This window comes from Typopeltis vanoorti, chromosome 3 (assembly GCF_054136105.1).
Source record: "Typopeltis vanoorti isolate ZY-2024b chromosome 3, IOZ_Tvanoo_1.0, whole genome shotgun sequence".
NCBI classification, from domain to species: domain Eukaryota; kingdom Metazoa; phylum Arthropoda; class Arachnida; order Uropygi; family Thelyphonidae; genus Typopeltis; species Typopeltis vanoorti.
This window is the reverse complement of record NC_143551.1, coordinates 83,534,845-83,560,149: the sequence shown is the minus strand read 5'-3', so window position 1 is coordinate 83,560,149 and position 25,305 is coordinate 83,534,845. Positions and strand designations below refer to the sequence as shown.

Below are 25,305 nucleotides of genomic sequence, written 5' to 3'. Positions count from 1 at the left end.
CACAAATTCACATGGAAAGAAGAGGCAAGGAATAAGAAAATTCTCATCGACTATGTTATTGTTGATAGTGATGCTTTCTCCCTGGTGCAGGACACCAGAGTGTACAGAGGATTTGAAATTGGAAGCGATCACTATTTAGTCTTGAGCAGGATAAAATTGAATTTCATATTGAAAATAATAACATGTAAGAAAGTTTTAAAGCGAATAAAAGTTGAGCAGCTCTCAGATGTAAACTGTAGACTAAAATACACAAAAATTATTGAAGAAAAAATGAGAGAGTTTGAGAACAGGAACCAAACCTTGGAGATTCAGTGGCAAGCCTTGAAGAAAACCCTGATTGATTCAGCCAGAGAGGCATGTGATGAGGTTGTCTGCAAGGATAGAAAAATCAAAACTCCATGGTGGACACAGGAAGTTAAAGATGCAGTGAAGGAAAAGAAGAAAGCATACCAAAAGTTCCTGGCAAATAAGTCAGCTTTCGCTCTTAGAGAATACAGAGACAAATGTAAGAAAGCGAAACACTGTGTAAAACTAATTAAACAAAAGTAATGGGAGGACTTTGGCAAGAACATAGAAAATAAATATCAAGAAGGTGGTAAGATATTCTGAAGGTTGTTGAAGAAGCTTAGAAATGGAAGAAAGAGTGCTGTAAAAGGAGTTAGAGATGATTAAGGTGGCATGAAAACAGGAGAAAAAGATATCTTTGAAGTATGGAGTAATTACTTCAAAAAATTGCTAAATGAAACAAGCAGTGATAGCACAGTGGTAAAAAACACTCAACATGCATATAGCAAGGAATACATATCCATACTTGAAGTAGAAAAAGCCATCAAAGGCTTGAAATGTGGAAAGGCAGCAGGAGTAGATGATATTTCGACCAGAAATGCTGAAGTATGATGGTATAAGAGTCTTACAGTGGCTGCACTGCATAGTTCAGAAAGCCTGGACTGAGGGACGAATTCCCGATGATTGGAGTAGAGCTTTAATAGTACCCATATATAAAAAGGGAAATAAAACTGAATGTGAGAATTACAGAGGTATTTCCCTACTGAGTGTTCCTGGCAAGATCTATGCAAGTATACTTGAGAAACGGTTGCGAAGAATTGTGGAAGAAAAGCTTGGAGAAGAACAAGCTGGATTCAGGCCAAATAGAGGCTGTCAGGATCAGATCTTCACTTTATGACAAATAGCTGAGAAAGCATTGGAATATAACAAAGATCTGTATTTAAGTTTTGTCGATCTGGAAAAGGCATATGACAAGGTACCAAGAGAGAAGCTATTCTATATGCTACAGTTATATGGTGTCAATGGGACATTATATCAAGTAATACTTAGTCTTTATTTCAGTTGTAAGTCAGCAGTTAGAATTGAAGGAAGTACATGAAGATGGTTTAATGTTAAATCTGGTGTGAGACAAGGATGTACATTATCCCTTCTGTTATTCATTATCTATATGGATCACATCATGAAGGAAAGTGGTATTAAACATTATATCAGAATTGGAGATGTTAATGTCAGCTCTTTGCTTTATGCGGACGATGTCATACGTCTAAATAAATCGTCTACAAGTCTGCAAGATTCTCTGACTAAATTGAATAGCTGTTGTAATAGATATGGTATGAAGGTCAGCAATAAAAAGACAAAGACAATGAAAATAGGTAGAATTGTTGAAAATGTCAACTGTGTTGTGAACGGGGAAACTGTGGAACAAGTGAAACATTTCAGCTACTTAGGCACGATTTTTACTGAAGATGGTAAATTAAATATGGAAATAGACAACAGAATCAACAAAGCTGGTATGGTAGGCAGTCAATTGAATAAATTCATATGGAATAAGAGAGAAATTGTTGGAACACTAAATTAGCTGTATACAAGACAGTATTAAAACCAGTTTTAACTTACTGATCTGAGAGCTGGGTCAGAAGTAAAACACTTGACCAAAGACTAGAGACTGCAGATATGAGAGTCTTGAGAAAGATTAGAGGCATGAACAGATGGCATCAATGGCAATATCATATTAAAAACGAGGATATTAAGAAAGAACTTGACATTGTCAGCATCCAGGAATGCGTTAGCAGAGCTAATCTCAGGTGGTATGGTCACTTAAACAGAATGGGCGAGGAAAGATTAGCCAACCAAGTGTTCTCTGCCAGGTTGGCAGGAAAATGATCCAGAGGAAGACCAAGATATAGGTGGATTGATAGGGTACAAAGTGCCTTAGACGATAGAAATATAAGATCTGATAATGTTAGAGTCTTGACAAGTAACAGATTGATTTCGAGGAAAATTGTAGAAAGGAAGTTAGTAATGATGTAAATTTTTCATGTAGTACTATCATATCCTGTATACCCCTTGAGGGTACATGTCAGGAATTTGATGATGATGATGAAGAAATTATATTTTTTTTTTATCCTTTATCCAAGTGTAAGCAAAACAATGTTTTCTCATGTAACACATTCATGCAAAAAAATTCCAGAGAATTTTAATAATAAGGTGATACACCTTTTTACCAGATGTATATAGGAAATATATGACCTCTGCATGAATCCAACTTTAGTCTCTTTCTGTGTCTGGCTCCCACTGATGAGACCTCAATAAAAGTCTAAACTGGTCTGGGTAGTGAACCTTTCCATAATGCATGTATAATTTTTGTAGAAAGAGTGTGTGTGTGTGTGTGTGTGTGTGTGTGTGTGTACGCGCGCGTTTTGCATTATGACATATAAAGGCAATTAATAGAGCCTCTGTAGCTCAGTCGGTATAGATGAAGCCCTTTTGTCTGAAAGACCTGGGTTCATCTGTACCAGATAAAGGTTCATGTGAGAAACCTTTATCTGGTCTCTTTCGACAAAAGGTGAGTTAGCTGGTCTCATACAGTGGTAGGGGATTTTTTTACCCAGAAACTCTGGTTTTTCGTCTCCCAGAAGAGGAAACCAATCCCGTGAACACATGCAGCTATAGACATAGGACACTCTGGGAATAAGGAATGACTGACCTATTCGGTGGGATTTCCGATTTTGAATCATAACAGGCCACTGGGCCTAATACGTCCATAACAGGCCACTAGGCCTAATACATAAAGGAAGAAGAAAAAAAAAGGAAATTAATGAAGTAATTTAGTCTCTATATACAAGTAGCCTAGCCATGAATGTATTTCATGTTGTGAAATATTTGCTCATATTTGGATAAAGAATAAAACAAGAATATAATTTTTTGAAGTTTAATTTAGGATATTGTAGAAATCTATTATGTAAACTGCAGCGAGTAGGGATGAATAATAGAAAGCTGGTGATATGGACAAGGAATTGGCTGACATATACAGTGGGGAGTATACAGCAGAGCAGAATCCAAAAGAAGGTAGGTAACCAATGGGGAGGAAGAGTTGCAGGACTCTGTACCACTGTTAATGTACATTAATCATAATGATATACAGAATCCTTTGAGAGAAATATCTAGTTGTCTAATGATGATGCAAAAAGCCAGAAAGGCAACAATTAATGAAAGTGATATAGAGATCCTGCAGCTTGATTTGAATAGAAAGAATAATGGTAGTCAATTTATCTCACATACAGCACTGATATGCTATAGGTTCTTGTACCTTGTGTGTGGGATAAAAAAAAAAAAAATAGTTTGATGCAGCAAATGTAAGGTTGTGTATTTGTGGATGAAAAGATCATAGCTGAGTATTATTATACTGATGAAAATGGACTGCTGGAAACTGATGAGGCAAGAGTGATAGCAGACAGGAAATTGATGCTCAAGTGTATATTGCAAAAGTGGAGGAAAACAGATGCAAGGTTCACTTGGTTGTTAAAAAACACACTTTCAATGTTTATTTTGGGTTTAATGGAGAAATGCTAGCTATGGTTAATGCTGTGCCAGTACACGAGATATAAATAAGTGGCATAAACGAGTATAAAAATCAGTATATAAAAACAAATATAAAAGGAATGTAAAAACAAATGTAGAAAGGAGTATAAAAATAAGTGTAGAAAAATTCATAAAAACGTTCTTAAGAAACTAGGTGTTAAAAACACATACACTAAATTAAATTAATAAAACTAATATGTACATAATTTAAATCAGATATAAACACTGATGCTCTGAAAAAAAATTTAAAAACAGGAATGACACTTGACAAATCTCATAAAACTTGCCTGAGCATATAGGATTCACAGACAGATCAGGAATGTCACTGTACTCATTGATAAAATGAAGGTTTTCCATTAAAATATGAATGATGGTTAGTCTACGATCACACAACTCACTCATAGTTATGTCGGCACTCTCAATAGGAAGGAGTGCATAAGATGCTAAAACTTATGCAGAGCCGAGCAAGAAGAAACTATTTGCAGTTCCTCTGTAGAGCAGACTGCCACAATCTGATTTCACACTTGATTTGATGGAGTTTATTATTGGGCTCTCATTCAATAATGACTGCCACTGGGATAGTTTGGTAATCTGCATCATTTCTCAAGCTTTCACCAACAAACAGACGGTGAAAGCTTGAGAAATGACTGACCTAGCTGTGGTATCTCGTTTCCCTTAATCTCGGTGTGGCTTGGAATCCAACAGAAGCATATATCCAGGTATAGCATCCATGACTAAGAGAGGACATGTTGGATTCAAGAGAGAGCACTAGATTTTACTGCAGTCCTAGATCTCTTATTTCATGTAGAGAACTTTATGAATATGTATATATAATGCATCTTTGGTAATGCAGAAGTTTTGGGTAGTTTAAAGCAAGCTCTAACACATACAGCTCAGCAGTGAAATTGTTAATTCGGATTATTATATTATCTGGGAAGCATAACATAATTTTATGTTATGCTTCCCAGATAGCATAACATAAAAAAAGACGTTATGCTATCTGGGAAGACAGCAGGAAAATCCCATCAGATCCTCTGATTTTGAGCTATCTGTGCAGATGGGCACAAAATCATATTCTCCTTCTATGTGCTAGAAAGAACTGCTGATAGACATGAAATTATACGTAGATGAATGCCACAGCAGCGGTGTATTTAGTGGCATCTGTGCTATGCCACTATATACACCTCCAATATCTAGAGCTTGTAAAACAATGTTTGCAAACCAAAGGATTTTACTTCAGTGTGATGGATGTAGTACAGAATCTCCATTGATCAGTTGGCATACACGAAGCCTTTGATCAGAAAGACCTGGATTTGATTCCCATCTGTGATGTGAGGAACCTTTATCTGGTCTCTTTAGACTAAAGGTGAGTTAATTGGTTTCATATGGAGGTAAGAGGGTGGTTTTTACCAGGAAACTTGGGTTTACCATCCCTCAGGAGAGTGATGAGCCAGCTGCATTAATCTGTCATAAACCCCTTGTTGGGGGGGGGGGGAACTCAACCCGTCCTAAGGGATGGATGAGAAGGGAAGGAAGGATGTTGTACAGATTCTCAACCATGGACAAAAAATAGTTGACCAAGTCGAATGAACTGGCAACAATTTTATTTTCATAGCATATAACAGAGAGAGACAGCTGTTGGCATTGAAGTGAAGTAGTAATTCATTTGCCTCAGTGTATAGACTGGGGATCAGTGAAGTTTAAAATACTCCAGTTGCAGTTCTTATGGCTTGATGGTGGATAAAGTGTATCCTAAGAGGTCCCATGTCTGTGCCACAGAAGCATAGACATGGGACCCGTAACTAAGTTTTGATCTAATTAGTGCATGACATAATTCAAAACAATGAACATCTGTTGGTACCCAAAGAGTTGGAAGATAGGGTGTGAAGGATGTTCATTGTTTTACGGCACTTATTTCACAACCGGCATATGTGTGAAAGGAAACTGAGTTTCTTGTCAAATATCAGTGCCAAGAACTTTTCTTCTGGTGTAACTGTGATTAGAGTTTGTCCTAGTCTGAGTTCTGGGTTGTGAGGAAGACCACATATGCAGGAAAAAAAATGCACACTAACTGTCATGCTGTGGCAATCTGAACCAATTTGAAAGCACCCATTCTGAAAGTGGTCAATGGCCTGCTATAGCTGTCTTTCTATGATCCTCATGTAATATGAGGGTCATAGAAAGACATATTACATGACATTTCTTTCTCATAGAAAGTAAGGTCACAGAAGTCATTTTTTTGTATTACTTACAATTGAAGGAAATTGTTTGGTTACTGAGCTAATCTTGATTACAAAAAAGCATGACACTTAAAACTGAACCATGTGAGACTCTGTTCAATTGGATATACAGTCAGGAGAGAGAGAAGTTCACACTCAAACTTGGAAGATTTGACAGAAAGTTCTTGATGAAGAAAGAAATTCCCTCTGAGACCAAAGTTGCTTGGACCTTTCAATATTCTGAATCTCCAAGCAGTGTTGTACACTTTCTCCATATCAAAGAAAACCGATACTAAGCGCTTGCACTTTAAGAAGTCATCTCGATTGGATGATTCCAGCTGTGCTAGAGATCAGTTGTTGAAGAATATTTACAGAGCCAGACTGTGTTTTAGAAAAAAGGTTGTTGCTCTCTAGTAATCATAAAAGATGAGAGTTAACAAATGTTTTCAGAATTTTGCACAAGCAGCTGCTCAGAGAAAATGCCAATAGCTTATTGGGAATGCCAGTCTGGTTGGTTGAGAGGTTAGTGTATCCACTCTCTAGCCAAAAGGCTATGGTTTCGAATCCTGTTGTGGGCATGGATGTTTGTGATTGTCTGTGGAAATACCAGTGGTGGTGCCCTCCCTTTATGATGCTCTGGACTCCCCGTAATAATAATAATAATTTTAGATCCTTCCTTGGCTTAGAAAGGGCAATAATGATTGCTTTTTGCTAGGTATCCAGAAAAACGTTCTCATAGACTATTCTGTTGAACAGGCACATTGTTCAATAGAATAATTTTTTAAGAAAACTAAAGAAAAATCTTTAGCAGCTGGCAACAAACTTTAATTATCTCATAAACAGGTCCAACTGCATTTAAGTGGCATTTAAGCAAACAACATTCATTTCTTTTCTTTTTTTAATGAAGGGCTTGTTAGATCCTTCAGTAATGCTCAGAGAAAATAGAATTTGTTTTTTTTCCTTGCATTGTTGGGCAAGGAACTTGTATTGGTTGTGGGGGAAATAAGAGGATACTGTTGAGGTTTTAGCAAATAGCACTGAAATTGTCAGCAACTGTGCAACTATTATGTTCAGGGATGGAGAGATGGTGGTGTACCTGCCTTCATTTTCCCAATTTGTCCCAAATTCTTTACTGTTGGCTTTTCTTATGGAAGATATGTGTATTGGATGTAGCATTCTTTTTGATGACTAATGTGTTTTGCTCCAGCTTGGGCATGTCTGAAAGCAATAAGGTCTGTTTTTGTGACGTATCTGTGAAATATACTTCAAGCTTTGTTCTGTGCTTCCTTAGCTGCTGTGCAATTAGCATTCTACCTTGGTTTTAGGAAAATGTGGAAACCAACTAATTGCAGTTTGTGTAATATGCTGTCACATGATTTACTGCATTGCTGATAGGAGTAGCTATTGCAGAATCAAACTGTGCCAGAGAGGAGAAGGCATGGCAGTCAGGTCGTCTGAATTTTCCATGTGATACCCATCACATAGTGCATTGCCCATGTAGAAAAGTCAGTATCACAGGAAAATGATCACTCCCAAATAAGTTTTAATCAGTTTTCCACTTAAATGGTGGGAAAGGAGTAGTGAGCAGACAGTTAAGTCGATGGCAGTGAAAGGTAGGCATATGGAAGAAGTGTTGCTTCCTGTGTTTAAGAAAGAGAGGTTATTGTTAAGCATATGCTCCACAACTCTTTCTCTAATATTAGGTATCACTCCACAAAGTTCAGGCACCACTCCACAGAGTATGATATCAATTTAAATTCTCCATTAAAATTAAAGGGACAGTAATTGCAATATGACATCATCAAGGTCATCCTGAGAGATATTTGCTGTGGGATTAAGTAGACTCAACTGAGATTTGGATGGCAACTGCCTCTACATATGTATTATGTGGGACTTGCTAGAAAAGGTTATGGTTGCTCACAAGGATGGGAACTTCTCCATGGACAGGCCCATCCCCTTATGAATGATATGTTGCCTCCATGCAAAAGCAGATTCGTTTAATACTTCTGCAAGAGAGCCTTGAGGTCATTGATGGAATCCACAACAATTCCATTTTAGAAAAGTTCTCATTATTTCTTTTTGTTGGTATCATCTGGGTTCCAAGGTTGAGAGATTTATTTTCATTGGTCTTGGATTTTTCCTTTTTGGAGAATTGTGGACCAGTGTCCATCATTAAAAAAATATTCCAGACATCATCAAATTAAACTCGCTCCAGCACACATAAAGAGTTCATACTTCTCCAAAAGTATATACATTAACTTCTGTTTAGTGATCATTGCCTCAAAGGAGCATTCTGTTTCTAAAACCTTATTAGTTATTTTCCCATCCCATAGGATTCTTAATAGTCTCCTCCATGTCCATAATTCAAATGAATCAATTCACTTTGTCTTTCTTCTTAATGATCCAACTTTCACATCCATACATCACCAAGAGCATGAGAAAGATCACAAAAGAGTTGGATGGAAAACAACAAGGAACTTACCATCTTGAACTTACAACTGCTGAAAGAATTCCACCCTGCAAGAACATCATACATAAGTTATTGTATAAATGACCTTCTATTACTATGGAGGTCACTGAAGAGCATATTAGGTACATAATGCTTTATGAGTTCAAAAAAGGCAACAATACTGCTAACACTGTAAAAAATATGCAAGAAGTGTATGGCAATAATGTTTTGAATGTGCAAAAGTGCCAGCGATAGTTTCAAAAATTTCAACAAGGAGACTTTAGCTTGAAAGACTCCCCCCTGTTCTGGGTACCCTGTCTCTCTTGATAATGATATGATGGAAGCTGCTATTGCAAGAAATGCCAATGCAACTGTTAAAGATTAAGCAAAAGATCTTAATTCATCATCATTGACCATCCATCACTATTTGCAAGAACTTGGAATAGTGTCTAAGCTTGGCAAGTCTGTTCCTCACAAATTGACGATCAACAATCAAAGAAAGTGCGTCAACATCTGCACTGTTCTTCATTCTCGATAGGTTCAATTTCTGTTTTTGAGTCATGTTGTCACTGGCAGTGAAAAGTGAATACTTTACAAGAATTTTAAGCGCCAAAAGCAATGGACTCATTCAGGGAAAGAAGCTAAATCTCCACCAAAACAAGACCTTCATCCTCAGAAGGTTTTGTTAAGCATTTGGTGGGATATGGCTGGTATTATAAACTTTGAATTCTTGCTACAAAACCAATCACAGCTGAGGTATACTGTGGACAACTCAATCGACTGAGTGAAAAACTGAAAGAAAAGAGGGATTCTCTGGTCAATCAAAAGGGGTGTTGTTTTTCACCACGATAACGCATGCCCTCATAGTGCGAGAATCACCTGTATCAACATTGATTACTGTAGAAGGTGTTAACTTTGTTGCTTTACACTTGTCAGAATGACACTCACCTTATTTCATGCATCGAAGCACTTCCATTTTTTCCTCAAAATGGTAAGCGATTTTCTGTTTTTCTTTTTTTTTTTTGGCAAATAAGATGTCAAATCAAAGGTATGCAGGACTACCCTGGATGCCATACAAGCACTACAGTAATCAATGAGCCATGTCCCCAGACTATGTGGAAGAACACTTACTGTGATACTGTTGACCCTTTTAGGAAAGCCCACCAGTCAACTGATTCTGACTGAGCCATTACGGACCTCCATCTTGCCGAAGCAAAGGACAAAATAGTGCAAGACCACCAGGATCTACATTTCAATGTCATTTTAATTTATTGTTTATATACAGGCAGTCCCTGGGTTACGACCAAGATATGTTCCTGAGAACATCTTTAAGTCGGATATGTATGTAACTCTGATCCCTGATGAACAGCACATAACTACCTTTCACATTTTTCATTATTCTCATTTTATCCTTCATAATTGTTCCAATAGTTGACCAACTGAAGCCTAATGCTTTCCCAATGAATGATGCTGTCTGGCCTCTCTCCGAATGCTTAATTATTTCTACAATTTCCATTGTAATCGCCTTTCACAGCAAATCTTCATTGTAATCACCTTTCTCTGAAAGTCCACTGTATGTCCAGATTCACCTGGACTTGCAGTGGACCTTCATTTTGGAGGCATGTCATAAGGGTAATCACAAACTCACAAAATCGAATAACAAAGTTAAGAAGTGTTGCTGTGTGTAAGTGACCATATAAACAATGAGAATAGCTACTAGCATAAAGATGCTAAACAAATCGCTTATGCCATGTGGGTTTGTTTACATGCACAGAAAAAACTAGTTCCTGAATTATTAATTTAATTATCCTTATGGGGAACCTTGGAAGCCCGTTTGTAAGTATGGAACACCGCAAGTCAGGTCGTCCGTAACTGAGGGACCACCTGTACTAATATTACAAAACTTAATATTACAACATCTTACATAAATGCAAGCTGTTGACGCTGTCAACACCTTACATTTATGCATAGGTGTTTGTCTTTTGTTTTTGACTCTTTTTTTGCTTTTGATTTGAAATGATTGTTAATTTGAATCTTAATAAACAGAAGAAATTTAAACTAGGGCCTTCCTATAGTTCTGCATTTTGTGTGTGTTGGGGGAGGGGGGGGATAACTTTGACTGGTAATCTCCCAGTGGATATTATGTAAAGAAAATGCTCTGATTAGGTCTGGTTTGTTGTTTCTATGATAATGTCCCCACTCTTCTGGATGACGTAGGATGACATTTTCCCGAATAAACATTCTTCAGTCAAGTGTACTAAAAAGATTGGTATGTTTATTGCTGCATCTGATGTTTTTTTTTTTTTTTGCTTCTTTATTTTGCTTTCAGTTATTTCAATGGTTTTTGAACATGGTTGGGGCTTGTCGCGTATCCTGATAATCTTGAGGATGAAAAATTACTCATTTTCAATGAGGGATTCAGTGCCAGAGTTCCTCACCCACCACATGGATACCCACACTCCTGCAACCAATGACTGTGCTTGGAAGTGGCATGCAGGACTCCCTGGATGCCATACAAGCACTACAGTAATCACTGAGCCATGTCTCCCCAGACTATGTGGAAGAACACTTACTGTGATACTGTTAACCCTTTTAGGAAAGCCCACCAGTCAACTGATTCTGGCTGAGCCATTATGGACCCCCATCTTGCCAAAGCAAAGGACAAAGTAGTGCAACACTACCAGGATCCCCATTTCCAGAGTCATACTAAACACCAAACATGGCAGCAGGGTACTGGATCCCAGTGATGGTGGTCTGAAAGTTAGGATAGTAAAAAAGACTCAGAATAAGGAAAGAAAAGCAAAAAAAAAAAAAAAAAGATGAAGAAAAAGAGGAAGAATGAATAGGGTCAGTATCATGACTGGGAGTCTGAGGCATGTGTTCCAGGGTAGGTTCTCTGCCCCCCCCCCCCTGAACACGTACCTTGCATAGAGGTGCACACCAACACAATAGATTATTATTCTTCTTTCTAGGATTTTGCCACATCTTGATATATGTGTTTCATTACGAAGTAGCACAGGAGATCCAGATATGAGTGACCAAGATGCTGACAGGGCTTTGGAATGCTGTTAGTTTCAGAAAAGAGAGCACATGACAAAAACACATAAATTACTAAAGGAGTTTTATAAAATTGGTGAAGAAGAAATTTTTCAATGCATGACAAGTTTGTAGAGGTAGTTGTGAGTGCTTTGTCAGCGAATGAATTTAAGGAGAGGTATTACAAGTATTGTATGAATAATGAAAAGGGCAGGTTTCTGCAGGAGTCATCAGATTTCATGGCAATGCATGTGCAATAACAATTTTCATTTACCTGTTAAATATCACTTGTTTGTTTCTGTTAGTGCATTAAATAGCAAATTCTATAACATAACTTCCATTTTATCAAGCAATAAACTAGGGCATACACATTTTCTTACAGATAAAGTACTACATGAAACCTATTAAATAATAAGAATATGGCTGAGTACCTGTTTTATGTAATATTGCAGAAAATATATACATCAATGTATAAGAATGATTCTAATAATATAGAAACTGGTGCAATTCAAGATATACAAAAAATATGGAAAGAATACTACCAAACCCTATTCCAAAGAAACCAAATGTGGGATTCATCAAACAGCAAAGAAAAAGAAAGAAGACCTGCTATCCTAAAAGATGAGCTACTTAAAGCAATAAACCAAATGAAAATATCCAAAATTCCTGTAATCGACCAAATTCCTAGTGAACTCTGGAAACACAGAGGCCAGGGAACCATAAAACATTTATTGAAACTTTTTAACCAAATTTTATTCTCAGGAGAAATACCTAAGGATTGGAAAACTGGGATCACAATACTCATCCATAAAAAATGCAAAAACTATCGTCCTTTTAAATCATAGCTACAAAATATTCATTTGAATTATACAAAATCGAATGCCTAAATTAACTGAAGAAACCATCGAGGAAGAACAAGCTGGTTTCAGACCCACAAGATCTACAATTGATAAAATCTTCACATTTAATAATATAGCAGAAATGTGCTAGGAACACAATCTACCACTCTACTGCAGCTTCATTAACTTTAAACAAGCATTTGATTCCATAGAGACGAGCTGATCAACATCCTAAACTCTAAATCAATAGACTCCGAATTGTTGGCCTTCATTTTAAGCTTTTACAAAGACACAAAAGCACTCATCAAATTTAATAATATAAAAACAGAAGAATTTAAGATATAAAGAGGAGTCATGCAGGGCTGCCCACTTTCACCATGCTTATTCAACATATGCTTGGAGGAAATATGCAAAGAAATCTCCAATGAACCAGGGATAAATATAAATGGAAGAAACATCAACCACATCAAATATGCAGATGATATAGTAATCTTGGAAGTATCTCCAAGGTACAATTAGAAAAAACAGTCCATCTTTTAAATGAAGCATGTAAAAGCTGGAATGAGGATCAATAGCAGTAAGACCAAAATAATGAAAATAGGAAGAGAAGTCAAAAACATCTCAATAACCCTGGAGAATGAAACCCTAGAACAAGTAAAATCCTTTGTCTACTTAGAAAACACCATTACACACAATTTAGATAGAACACTAACAGTAAACACAGAATTAACATTGGATAGTCAAACATGAATAAATTAAAAAAAAAATATGGAACAATAACAAACTCGAAACATCTTAAAATCAAACTATTCAAAGCCAAGATTGTCCCTATATCAACATATGGAAGAGAGTGTCATGGCAACTCACTAAGAAGGAACTACTCAAAATAAGTGCATTCGAGGGGAAGTGCCCAAGTAAAATAAACAAAACATAACGGACTGAACATAAAACCACAGAACAAGTAAAGCAGGATCTCAACTACCAGGACAACCTCACAGTCATTATTCTTCAGCAACAGCTCTGATGATTTGACCATGTCCAGAGAATGCCTCCTCACAGACTTCCAAACATCATGCTAAATAGAAGAACAGGAAAACAGTGTCCACCTGCAAGACTGAGGAAAAGTTGGCTCAGATCCTTAAAAGAAAGAGGCAAATTTCCCAACTTCATTACTATATTTGAGAAGACTAGAAATGGAACCATTTGAAGACAGATTGTACAAAGGGGACTCAATCTGTCACCAGACGGATGAGATGAAGAAGATTATATTTATTAATATATTTTGTAGTTGCCAGCAGAGAGAGAGAGATCTGATGTGTCATATTTCATGTCTTATAATTTCATAATAATATTTTAAAAATGTGTATAATATCCATTGAATATTACCTTTACAGCATCATTTTCGATTAATGCCTTGTTAAACTGAACCCTGTGGATAGCATAATTTACAGTATTATCTATGAAAATAAATAATAAAAGCTCAGTTATATGATCAGAACTATGATTATAAAATTAAATACAATAAAAGCAAAATATTATTATCATTATTATTAAGAGAGAGAGAGAGACCTCCATGGATTTATTGAGGAAGGCTAAGTACTACTTGCACCAGCTGTCATACCTATTCTTGAATTCATTCACATGCATACACATCAAAGGGCAATCCATTCCAATCAATCATGCACTCTATGAGAGAAAAATCGAGTTCTCATCTGCTTCTTGACAGAATTCATTCTCAACACTTCCAAGAATGTATTCTTGCTCTCCCCACAATAAAATAAAAAATTCTATTCAATGAAATACTGTATGATTCTTTCAGAGGTTTCTTAGTAATCTGAAACATAGCACTCCTCTTTCTACTGTTTGCTAGTATCTACAGGCTACAAATTCTAAACTTGTCTTTATAATCAGTATTTCACAAACCTGATATAAATTTTAACACTCTCCTTTGCACTTTCTCCACAGAATCATTAAGGCCATGTAAAAAGGCAAAATGACTTCCTTATCTTTACAAAGTGACGATTCATTTAAGCATTGCAATTATTCTCTGAGTTGTATTTGCAATCTTTGCTATATGGCCTCCTGAACATCAAATTCCTTTCTACTAAAACTCCAAGATCTCCACCTGATCAATTTCTTCTAGCATAATCCCACCAATATAATAAGATAGTGGATATCTAATCATGCCAAAGCGCATGCCTTTATATTTACTAATATTATTGAATTGACAATAATCTTTGGGTTACAGCAGATGGAAAAGTTTCGAGAGAAGCAACGGGAACTACATCTGGTATTTATTGATCTGGAGAAAGTGTATGATAGAGTGCCAAGGCAAGAAGTCTGGAGGTGTCTGAGGGAGAAGAAGATATTGGAGAAATAGGAAGGTCAGTGACTTTAGATACTTAGGTTCAACAATGAAAGAGGATGGTGAGGCTGAAAAGGAAGTGGGATGTGAGATATAAACAGGATGGAGAAACTGGACAGAGATGGCTGGAGTGCTACGCGATAAGAGGGTGCTGATCAATCTAAAAGGCAAAATCTACAGGCCAGTAGTGAGACCAGCTATGGCGTATGCTATGGAAACTGCGGCTCTGAGGAAAAATAACATCAGCAGGATAGAGGTAGTGGAGATGAGAATGCCTAGGTGGATGTGTGGTGTGACCAGAAAGGATCATCTGAGAAATGACTATGTAAGGGGGAACGGTGAAAGTTATGAACTTAGTAGCAAGATACAGGAGGCAAGGTTGAGATGGTTTGGTCGCATGATGAGGAGGAAGGACAAGTATGTGGGAAGAAAGGTCATGCAGATGGATGTGCAGGGGAGGAGGAAGCATGGGCAGCCAAAGAAGAGATGGAGGGAAATTGTTGTGTCCCAATTTATGATTTTTATTCCAATTAGAGAAATTCTGCTTAGCTATGTTCAACTATTATCTACGCACGAGATATCACCAAAAAATTTACTAATACTTATGTTATTTCTCCCATTAGTACCCCTAATATTTGTATTTATACTGTGCCTTTTGGGATATTTAGTTTGAGATATTAAATACAAAAACAAGGAGAAAGAACTAAAATATGTCTGAAAGTGAAACAATGTTGCAGTCATGACACTTTATCTCGTTTCTTAACACATTAATTTCCCGTGTGATTAGGTTTGTATTTTTCAAGCGGTGCATTGGACAGCAATTTCAGACAACTCTTTTATCATTGAACAAAGGTTTATTAAATTTCTTAACATGGTACAATTCAATTTTTGTGATTACTCAATTTAATGCTAAACTAAATACTTACAAACTAACATTAGCTTATTATAAGTAATTAGGCTATGATCCTATGAGTATTACGATCATGCCGCCATAACAATTCAACACATAAATTCACTTGACATGGACAAATAAGATTAATTCACACTATTTAACTATTCAAACTTAAGTAGATTAACTAAACCATTTACTGCACTAACACATAACTAGTATTTTAACTTTCCTATACATTACAATAGACATGCAAAATTCTCAGGACACTTAATTATTCACATAACATTAACACTAGCCAGCTTACTTCTAATATATTCTGTCAGATACTAAGGTCCTAGTATAAATTTTCCTTGGTCACTTCAACAGTTCCGTATTAGAATAATGATACTTATTACAGACAAATTTTAGTTAATATTAGATATATTTTACAGTACCTTTCTTTCTTGAGTTTTTCATATGGGCCTTTACCTTTTTCTGATTGAACTAGCTTGGTATAACCTCTCCGATAATCTGTTTCTCCTACGTTCCTTTTGGAATTGAACTTTGCTTACGCGGTCTTAACCTCTCGTAACTTAGGACACACTTTGAATCATCTATATAACGGCTGTACAACTCGCGACGTGGATATCGATATCTTTGCAGCTTTCCCTTTCTCGTGGTTGTCACTGAAGTTGAAACACAAAGAATGTTTCCTTTTCTTTGACTCTATGGCATTCTTCGCTTCTTACATAGGAAATCCGGAATCGAAATCCCGCTCACTTTTGTTTCCATGTTGTGACGCGGAGATATAACCCCAATCTCCACTCAGGAAAACCGCGTGAAACCTATGCCACGGAGCTCGTAGAGAACTCCCCGGGAACAGAATCAAAACCAAAACCAAAAAAGCCCCGTGGGAGGGGGGGGTTCCAACCCTTTTATACCTGGTCTCCTAACGGCACCTTTTTTAACTTCTTTTCTCTGCCCCCTTCTTGATTTTACTTCACCAACCAATTAGGGTGGCATTTTTCTGACAAACGTCCTTTGGTCGGCGAGCCAAACGATGTCTCAATCCGGGAATCGGCCCTGAGCGATAGTCTGTTGTTTTTCTTCCGCAAGCCTCTAACTTAATCCCCTTTCCAAAATTTTTCTATGAATTCATTTAATATTTTAATCTCTAGCCTCTCACATACCATCTCTTATGACTAATCCTTTTCTGTCTTATTTAGTTCAATTTTCTCTTTTATATCATATTACAACATTAATATATTCTTTCTTTTTGTTAGTTAGTTCTACAAACACCTTTATACTTTATATATTTTATTGGATGCAAGAATATTTCTTTTTCTTTTAAATAATTCATCTTTTAGCTTTAATGCAGGGTTTTTAATTTATTTGCTCTTCATGTTACACCATGATAACTGAGAATTCTACATTCTTAAGGTATCAGGGTGTAACAAAATGGTGGAGGAGGAGGACTTGAGGATGAAGAACTTGGATATGGCTACAGCCCAAGACAGGAGGTTGTGGAGGAGACTCACTACAAACAGCGACCCTACTTAAATGGGAAAAGCTACAGAAGAAGAAGAAGAAGAAGATTGAACTGACAGTCATTTTCACATGTCCACAATTCCAGCCTATTGAAATCATTCTGCAAGTACTGCATATCAGCCATACTGATTACCCTACCTATCTTTGCATCATCAGCAAACAGCTATATGCCAAATGTCAAATCCTTTCCAATGTCATTAATGCATAGATTGAATAATAATGGACTAAGGACTGATTCTGTGGGACACACCACTGGTACCTTAAACTTTTTACACACACACATCCCCCCCCCCACACACACACATACCACTTTTTCATATCTGTCAGTCAGCCATATCCTCTTATCCATGCCAATAATTTATAATCCAATTCCATATTTCCCAATTTATGCAACAATCTTCCATGTTGTATTCTGTCAAAAGACTTAGCAAAATCCAAAAGTATCATGGTGAATCCATTCTCCCTGTCTAACTGAATGGTAGCATTATTACAGAATGTGTGTTGCAAAGTACAGATTCTCTATCAACCCATTTGTATCATGTGCGAGTCCTAATCTACTTTTCAAAAATCTTCACTACCACTCCAGAGATACTAATAGTTCAATAGCTGGATACATCAGTCTGTGCTTCTCTTGTGCAACAATGCGATTATCATACATTCTTTCAATTCCTATTGAATCTTCTGTTTTGAGATTCAAATTATATGGCCTAGTCAAAGGAATAACCAGTTCAGCTGAACACTCTTTTAGCACCCATGCTGATACCCCATTAGCTCCTGTTGCCGAATTTTTATTCAGTTTGTACAACAGTTCTATTACCTCCTGCAAATTGACTTCTGCATTACTTCAATGTTGGTATCACTTCTGGGTCTGGCTCCCAATGATGAGACCCATAATGCATAACATAATACATGTCCGTAAGGATATGTACTTTGCATTATGGGATACCAAGGATATTAATGTGAAGTCATTAGCAAGTAGCCCAGTCGTGATATTACTTCACACACAAATTTTTATTTGCTTACACTTGAATAAAGGATTAAACAGAATATAATTGCCTGGCATCTTTAATTTAATAGTATAACCAAATGAAAAAACTTTCAAACATTGTCTTCTGTGAACACTGCCAATTTATTTAAATCATCCTACAGGATGTCAAAATCACCATTATCAACTACTGCCCTCCCCAGTTTTGCATCTTCAGCAAACAACTGAATATCCCCTACTAAATCTTACACTATATCATTAATATATAAATTAAAGAGTAATGGTCTAGTACAGAATAGCACTCCACTAGTCACTCTTATTTGCCTTGATTAAACTCAGTAACCCTTATTCATGCCACCAGTCTCATATCCATTCCCATTTGCTCCAACTTTAAGAGTTTTCCATGTGGTATTCTGTCAAATACCTTGGCAAAGTCTAGCATGATGCAGCCATTGCTTTTATCCAATTCTGCTGTCACTAATAAATTACTAAGGAAGGACCTACCTTTTATAAAGTCATGTTGCCCCCCTATTGAGTATCGTATTCCTATTCACCCATTCCTAAATTTTACCTTTATCCAATTTTCCAATACTTTAACCACCACTTCAGAGATACTAATTGGTCTGTAATTTGTTAATTTTGTTTTGGAGCCACCTTTATGTAATGGAACTATATTACCCCTCCTTTCCACTCCCTTGAAACCTTTCCAGAGCTGAGATTTTTGTCAGAAGGACTACCATATATTGTGCATTCTTGTTGCACATGATGAACTGGATGTACTGAACATATTTGTATTCATATTTTTCAATATGTTGAGTATCTCCTGTTCATTTACCTCAATTCTCACATCAGTAACAGCAAGTCTCCACCTGGATGATATGCCCTATCATTTAGTAACTCAACTATTTCCTCTACTTCTGTCTCTTCAGGATTGAGAAAAGGTATCCTTCCATAATCATTCTCTCTCTCCTACTTGGAAAAAAATAAAAATAAGGAGGAAAAAATGACCAGTTTATTGTCAATGACCAAAATTTTAAAATGTCACTTTCTTCAAATATCTTGAAACAGTGATTACTAGAGATAAAAAAAAAATTAGTACATAAATACAAGCTACAGACAGGCCTCCAAGAGATCTTATCATTCACTACATCTTTTATTATCTACCAAAATTCCCTCAAGGAGGTTTAAAATAGAATTATATAAGACAATTATCAGAATTATTGTTTTATGTTAGTGAGACCTGGATGACTGAGGAAGATATAGTCAGAGATGGAATGCAAAAAGTACAGTATCTTCAGAGTAGAGGACAGAAGGAACAGGAAGGTGAGAGGAGTTTTGCCAATGAGAGCAGAAAAGTTGAAGCCAAAATAAGTAAGTAAATAAGTAGAAGTACATCATCAGACCAGGGATGCAGAGGGCAGTACATTTGAGGCTACTGGTGTGAGATAAAGGCCAACAGGATGAAATACATAATTGGTTGCCGCTGTAATGCAAGGGATATAAGGTCTTATGTACATGGTGAATTGCATTGGTAAAGTAGTACGATGGGTGCAGGTCAAGTAATTATTATGGAGGATTTAATCTGATGAAATTTTTTGTTATATGGAAGGTGGGGAGAGAACATGGGGGCATCCATCATCATCAAATTCCTGACATGTACCCTCAAGGGCCATGGAAGTTAAGTTTGTTCACAGTCAAGAAATTTCTCTCTCACAGAGCAGAGTGAGTGGAATAGTTTGCTTTTGGGGATAGTGAGTGCACCTAGTATGAATGAATTTAAGGTAAGTATGACAGCTGGTTTGGGTGATTTATAGTCTCCTTCGATGAGTCCTTGACTCCCTAGAGATCTTAGATAATAATAATAATAATAATAAGGATAATTAGAAGAGAAATGCAAGTAGTTACTGATGTTTGTTGGTTTGTTCAAAAAGTGGAATAGTTTTTCTATTGCATTCTTGTTACCAACCATAAGACATCATCCACTTATCTCATTATCACTCCCCATTAGTATCTCTACCTTAGTAAGAGATACTAACAGGGAGGGAGGAGAATAAAAATTGCAACTCCAAGTGAGTGAGGAAAAGTTCAGAAAGTTGACAGCTGATGTTTTGGCCCATGGGAAGACTAAAAATCTATTCAATAAATGCTATCATTATATTTGAAAAATCCTGAGATAACTATCTTAATTAGAAAAAGAATATCTTAAGGGTTTAGTTTATTCATTCTCTTATGTTGTGATCATTAATGAAGAATGTGTGGACGATATCTACGTTTTTGGAAACATCAACATTTGTGAATAAAGAAGAAGCACCGAAGGAAGTTAGAATATTGTCAGGGGATATGGTAGATCCCTTTATGTGCATAAAAAGTTAATTGGTATTTTTAATCAAATGTCAAATTTTTTAATAATGGTTTTATTAATAATGGATTTATGGGTGCAGGTAAAAGTAATTATTATGGAAGATTTCATCTGATGAAATTTTTCATTATATGGAAGGTGGGGGACATGCATGGAAGTTAAGTTTGTTCACAGTTAAGAAATGGGTAACAGTTAGATTTTCTCTCACAGAGCAATGAATGAGTGGAATAGTTTGCCTTTAGGAGTAGTGAGTGAATCTAGTGTGAATGAATTTAAAGGAAGGTATGACGGCTAGTTTGGGTGATTTATAGCCTCCCTCAATGAGTCTGCAACACCCTGGAGGTCTCAGATAATAATAATAATAATATTACATGTGTTTTACTATATGTGCTACAGAGCTTGGTCCTTTGTTGTTTAATTTGTATATTAATATACAAAATGTACAAAATGATTTCAAGGGAAATATTTATTTGTTTGGTGATGGAAATTTGAAAGAGCAATAGTAAAAGCAACTGGCAAAGCTAGGAAGAAGCTAGTAAATGAAGGTGATGTAGAGATCTGCAGGATGACTTAATGGACTGGCAGTATGGACAAAAGTAAATGGCTGTCAGTTTAATGTGGCCAAGTGTAAGGTTATGCACTTTGAGAAGAGATCATAATCTGTGTACTATATTAATGGAACTGAACTGCAGGAAACTGATGAGGTCAAGGACTTGGGGGTGATTGTGGAGAGGGAGTTGAAATTTAGATGGCATATTGCAAAGGTAACCAAAATAGTACATCAGATTACATGGCTGTTAAAGAATACACTAAGTAGCAGAAATAGGGAAGTTTTTGTTACCCTATATAAGGCTGTAATAAGACCATATTTGGACTACTGCATGCAGATCTGGACACCTGGGGTCTTTGGGATGAAGAAGTGTCACTTGCCTCTGGATCCTCTTCTGTGAAGAGGGTCCAGAGGCAAGTGGCAAAGATTGTGACAGGTCTAAGGAATACTCCCAATGAGAATAGACCAAAGGTATGTACTTCAAAAACTAGCTGATAGGCAAAAAAGAGAAGACATGATAGAAATATATAAGTTATTAAAGGGGTTTTATAGGATTGACACTGAATACTTCTTTTAATACATATCAGGAAGGGAGAGGACAAGGGGTCACCCATGAGAATTGTGTAAAAGCATGGTTATCAAGTGTTAAGACTAGATTTTTTGTTTGAAGAGTGGTGAAAACGTTTCCAGAGAGTTGTGAGTGTTCTGTCAACAAATGAGTTTAAGGCATTGTGTGAATAATGGGTCTCCTTGTGATGAGTCTTCTGATTCCACAGAGATACTTATAATGACTATAATAATAATATATGAAGCAGAAACTTGGAGCGTAACAGACCAAGATGCAAAAGTTTTGCAGATCTCTGAAAATAAAATCCTCAGAAAAGTCTTTGTACCTGCGAGAGACAACACAACAGTGAATAGAGAAGAACACAATCTCTGATGCTCTATCATATCCCTCTGAAAGCTCTAATAAAATCATAGCTTCCATAACTGGTAATTAATTTATGGAATTGATAACGCATATAAAGTAAATAAATTAAAGATAACTTTAATGAATCACTTCTATATTTCGGCAATGTCACATTGCCATCTTCGGGAACATAAAGATATGGCATGTGCACTAAGGAACTAACAAAGCAAATGAGGAAGAAAATAAGAACTAATTTTGTTCCTAAAGTCCTAATGGTGCCCTCTTGCGGGCTAATTTGGTAGTCTTGGCAGTTGGGCTGAAGTTCTCAAAATGAAAGTCTCCCAAATTTGGGGCAGTTTCATGCACCCAAATTTGTTGAGGTTAGGAACGTTTTTTAGAGCTGCTGAAGATTCTTTGAACAGTCTTTCGTATTTAAACTTGCTGCGATGGATTATTTTTGTCTTCTTCCAACAAATTTTATGGTGGGTATCTAAGGCATGGTCTGCCAGTCCAAGAGCGGCTGTACTGGTGAAACCGGATGTAGTCTTGGTGTTCTGAAATCCTGATATTTGTTGTTCTGCCTGTTTGGCCAAAGTAGGACAATTTGCAGCTGCAAGGGACCTGGTATACACCAGGTAGGTCTAGGGGAAGTGGTTGGTCTTTGGTAGAGCGGATAAGGGACGCCAACTTTTTATATGGTCTGTAACAGGAAGTAAGGTCATATTTTTTTGAGGATATTAGTTATTTTTTCAGAGGTGCCCTGGATGTAGGGGATAGTGATAGACTTGGTGTAGTCTTTATTGTGGAGGGGGGTTGTGGTTTACAGGTTTTAGTATTTTTTGGATTTTTTTGGGGTTGTAGCCATTGGCTAAGAAAGTGTTGAGGATGTGGTTTAGTTCCATAGTCAGTGCCTTGTCATCTGAGCAGATTAATTTTGCCCTGTTGTATAGTGTTTTTATCACCCAATATTGTTGTGAGGGGGGGGGGGGACTGCTGGTGAATGTATCTGCCAGTGTGGGTGGGTTTTCTGTTAAACAGAGAAAACCAAAGATCCATCAAGCTGGCAGGTGATTAAAGTGTCTAGGAAGGGGAGGGTGTTGTTTTCCTCTTTTTCTAAGGTGAACTGGACTCTGGGATGTTGGTTGTTTAAGTGTGTTAGGAAGGAGTGGAGTGTATCTGAGCCATGTGGCCAAATAGCAAACACATCATCCACATAACGAAGCCAAATAGTGGGTTTTTGTGGGGCGGAGTTTAAGGCTTTCTCTTCAAATGTCTCCATAAAGAAATTGGCCAAGGGTGGGGAAAGTGGTGAACCCATGTCTGTACCCTCTATCTGTTTGTAGAACTTTCCTTGCCAAACGAAATAGCCTGAGTTCATTGTGAACTGAAATAGGGCTGAGATATCGGGAGGAAACTTGGCTTGGATGAGCTCATAGGTTTCTTTGAGTGGGACATTAGTGAATAGGGAGGAGACGTCAAAACTGACCATTATGTCAGTGTGTTGGAGTGTGAGGTTTTCTATACTGGCTTTAAAGTGGGCCGAGTTTTTTATGTGTGATGGTGTGTTGCCAGTGTAGTGTGTGAGCGTTTTGGCTAAATGTTTGGCTAATTTATATGTGGGGGAATCAATGCCATCCACTATGGGACGTAATGGCACATTTTGTTTATGTATTTTTGGGAGTCCATATAATCGGGGGGGGGGGTCTAGAGTTATAAGGTTTAAGTTTGTTGGTGACTTCCACAGGCCAAGAAGTGACTTTCTTAAGGAGTCTGTGGATAGTTCTAATCTGAGAGTTGGTCGGATTATATTCAATGGGGAGGTAAGTAGTACGGTCTCGTATTAAAGAATTTAGCTTACCTTTGTAGTCTTTTTGGTTAAGTACCACAGTGGCGCTTCCCTTATCAGCTTTGGTGATTATTATTTTTTTGTTGTTTTTTAATTCTTGTAGGGCTGTATATTCATTTTTGGATAAGTTGGATTTTGGAGGTTTGGCTTTAGTGAGAACACCGACTACATCCAGTCTCACGTTGTTGGCGATGTGGTTAGGCAGGTTGCGAATTCCACGCTCTATTTGGATCATGATTTCTTCAGCAGGTTTCCTTTCCAACTTATCCAAAAATGAATATACAGCCCTACAAGAATTAAAAAACAACAAAAAAATAGTAATCACCAAAGCTGATAAGGGAAGCGCCACTGTGGTACTTAACCAAAAAGACTACAAAGGTAAGCTAAATTCTTTAATACGAGACCGTACTACTTACCTCCCCATTGAATATAATCCGACCAACTCTCAGATTAGAACTATCCACAGACTCCTTAAGAAAGTCACTTCTTGGCCTGTGGAAGTCACCAACAAACTTAAACCTTATAACTCTAGACCCCCCCCCCCCCCGATTATATGGACTCCCAAAAATACATAAACAAAATGTGCCATTACGTCCCATAGTGGATGGCATTGATTCCCCCACATATAAATTAGCCAAACATTTAGCCAAAACGCTCACACACTACACTGGCAACACACCATCACACATAAAAAACTCGGCCCACTTTAAAGCCAGTATAGAAAACCTCACACTCCAACACACTGACATAATGGTCAGTTTTGATGTCTCCTCCCTATTCACTAATGTCCCACTCAAAGAAACCTTTGAGCTCATCCAAGCCAAGTTTCCTCCCGATATCTCAGCCCTATTTCAGTTCACAATGAACTCAGGCTATTTCGTTTGGCAAGGAAAGTTCTACAAACAGATAGAGGGTACAGACATGGGTTCACCACTTTCCCCACCCTTGGCCAATTTCTTTATGGAGACATTTGAAGAGAAAGCCTTAAACTCCGCCCCACAAAAACCCACTATTTGGCTTCGTTATGTGGATGATGTGTTTGCTATTTGGCCACATGGCTCAGATACACTCCACTCCTTCCTAACACACTTAAACAACCAACATCCCAGAGTCCAGTTCACCTTAGAAAAAGAGGAAAACAACACCCTCCCCTTCCTAGACACTTTAATCACCCGCCAGTTTGATGGATCTTTGGTTTTCTCTGTTTACAGAAAACCCACCCACACTGGCAGATACATTCACCAGCAATCCCCCCCCCCTCACAACAATATGGGGTGATAAAAACACTATACAACAGGGCAAAATTAATCTGCTCAGATGACAAGGCACTGACTATGGAACTAAACCACATCCTCAACACTTTCTTAGCCAATGGCTACAACCCCAAAAAAATCCAAAAAATACTAAAACCTGTAAACCACAACCCCCCTCCACAATAAAGACTACACCAAGTCTATCACT

At 37.2% G+C, this 25,305-nt stretch overlaps 1 protein-coding gene across 1 annotated transcript in view; it reads right to left on the bottom strand.

Moving 5' to 3' along the window:
• Positions 1–25,305, bottom strand: part of LOC150108335 (complex I assembly factor ACAD9, mitochondrial-like) — a 387,096-nt gene that overhangs the window by 180,519 nt on the left and 181,272 nt on the right. The window contains exon 10 of the mRNA XM_090415744.1: positions 13,797–13,867. Coding sequence (XP_090271870.1) covers positions 13,797–13,867 — 71 coding nt within the window. The remainder of the gene's footprint in view (positions 1–13,796; positions 13,868–25,305) is intronic.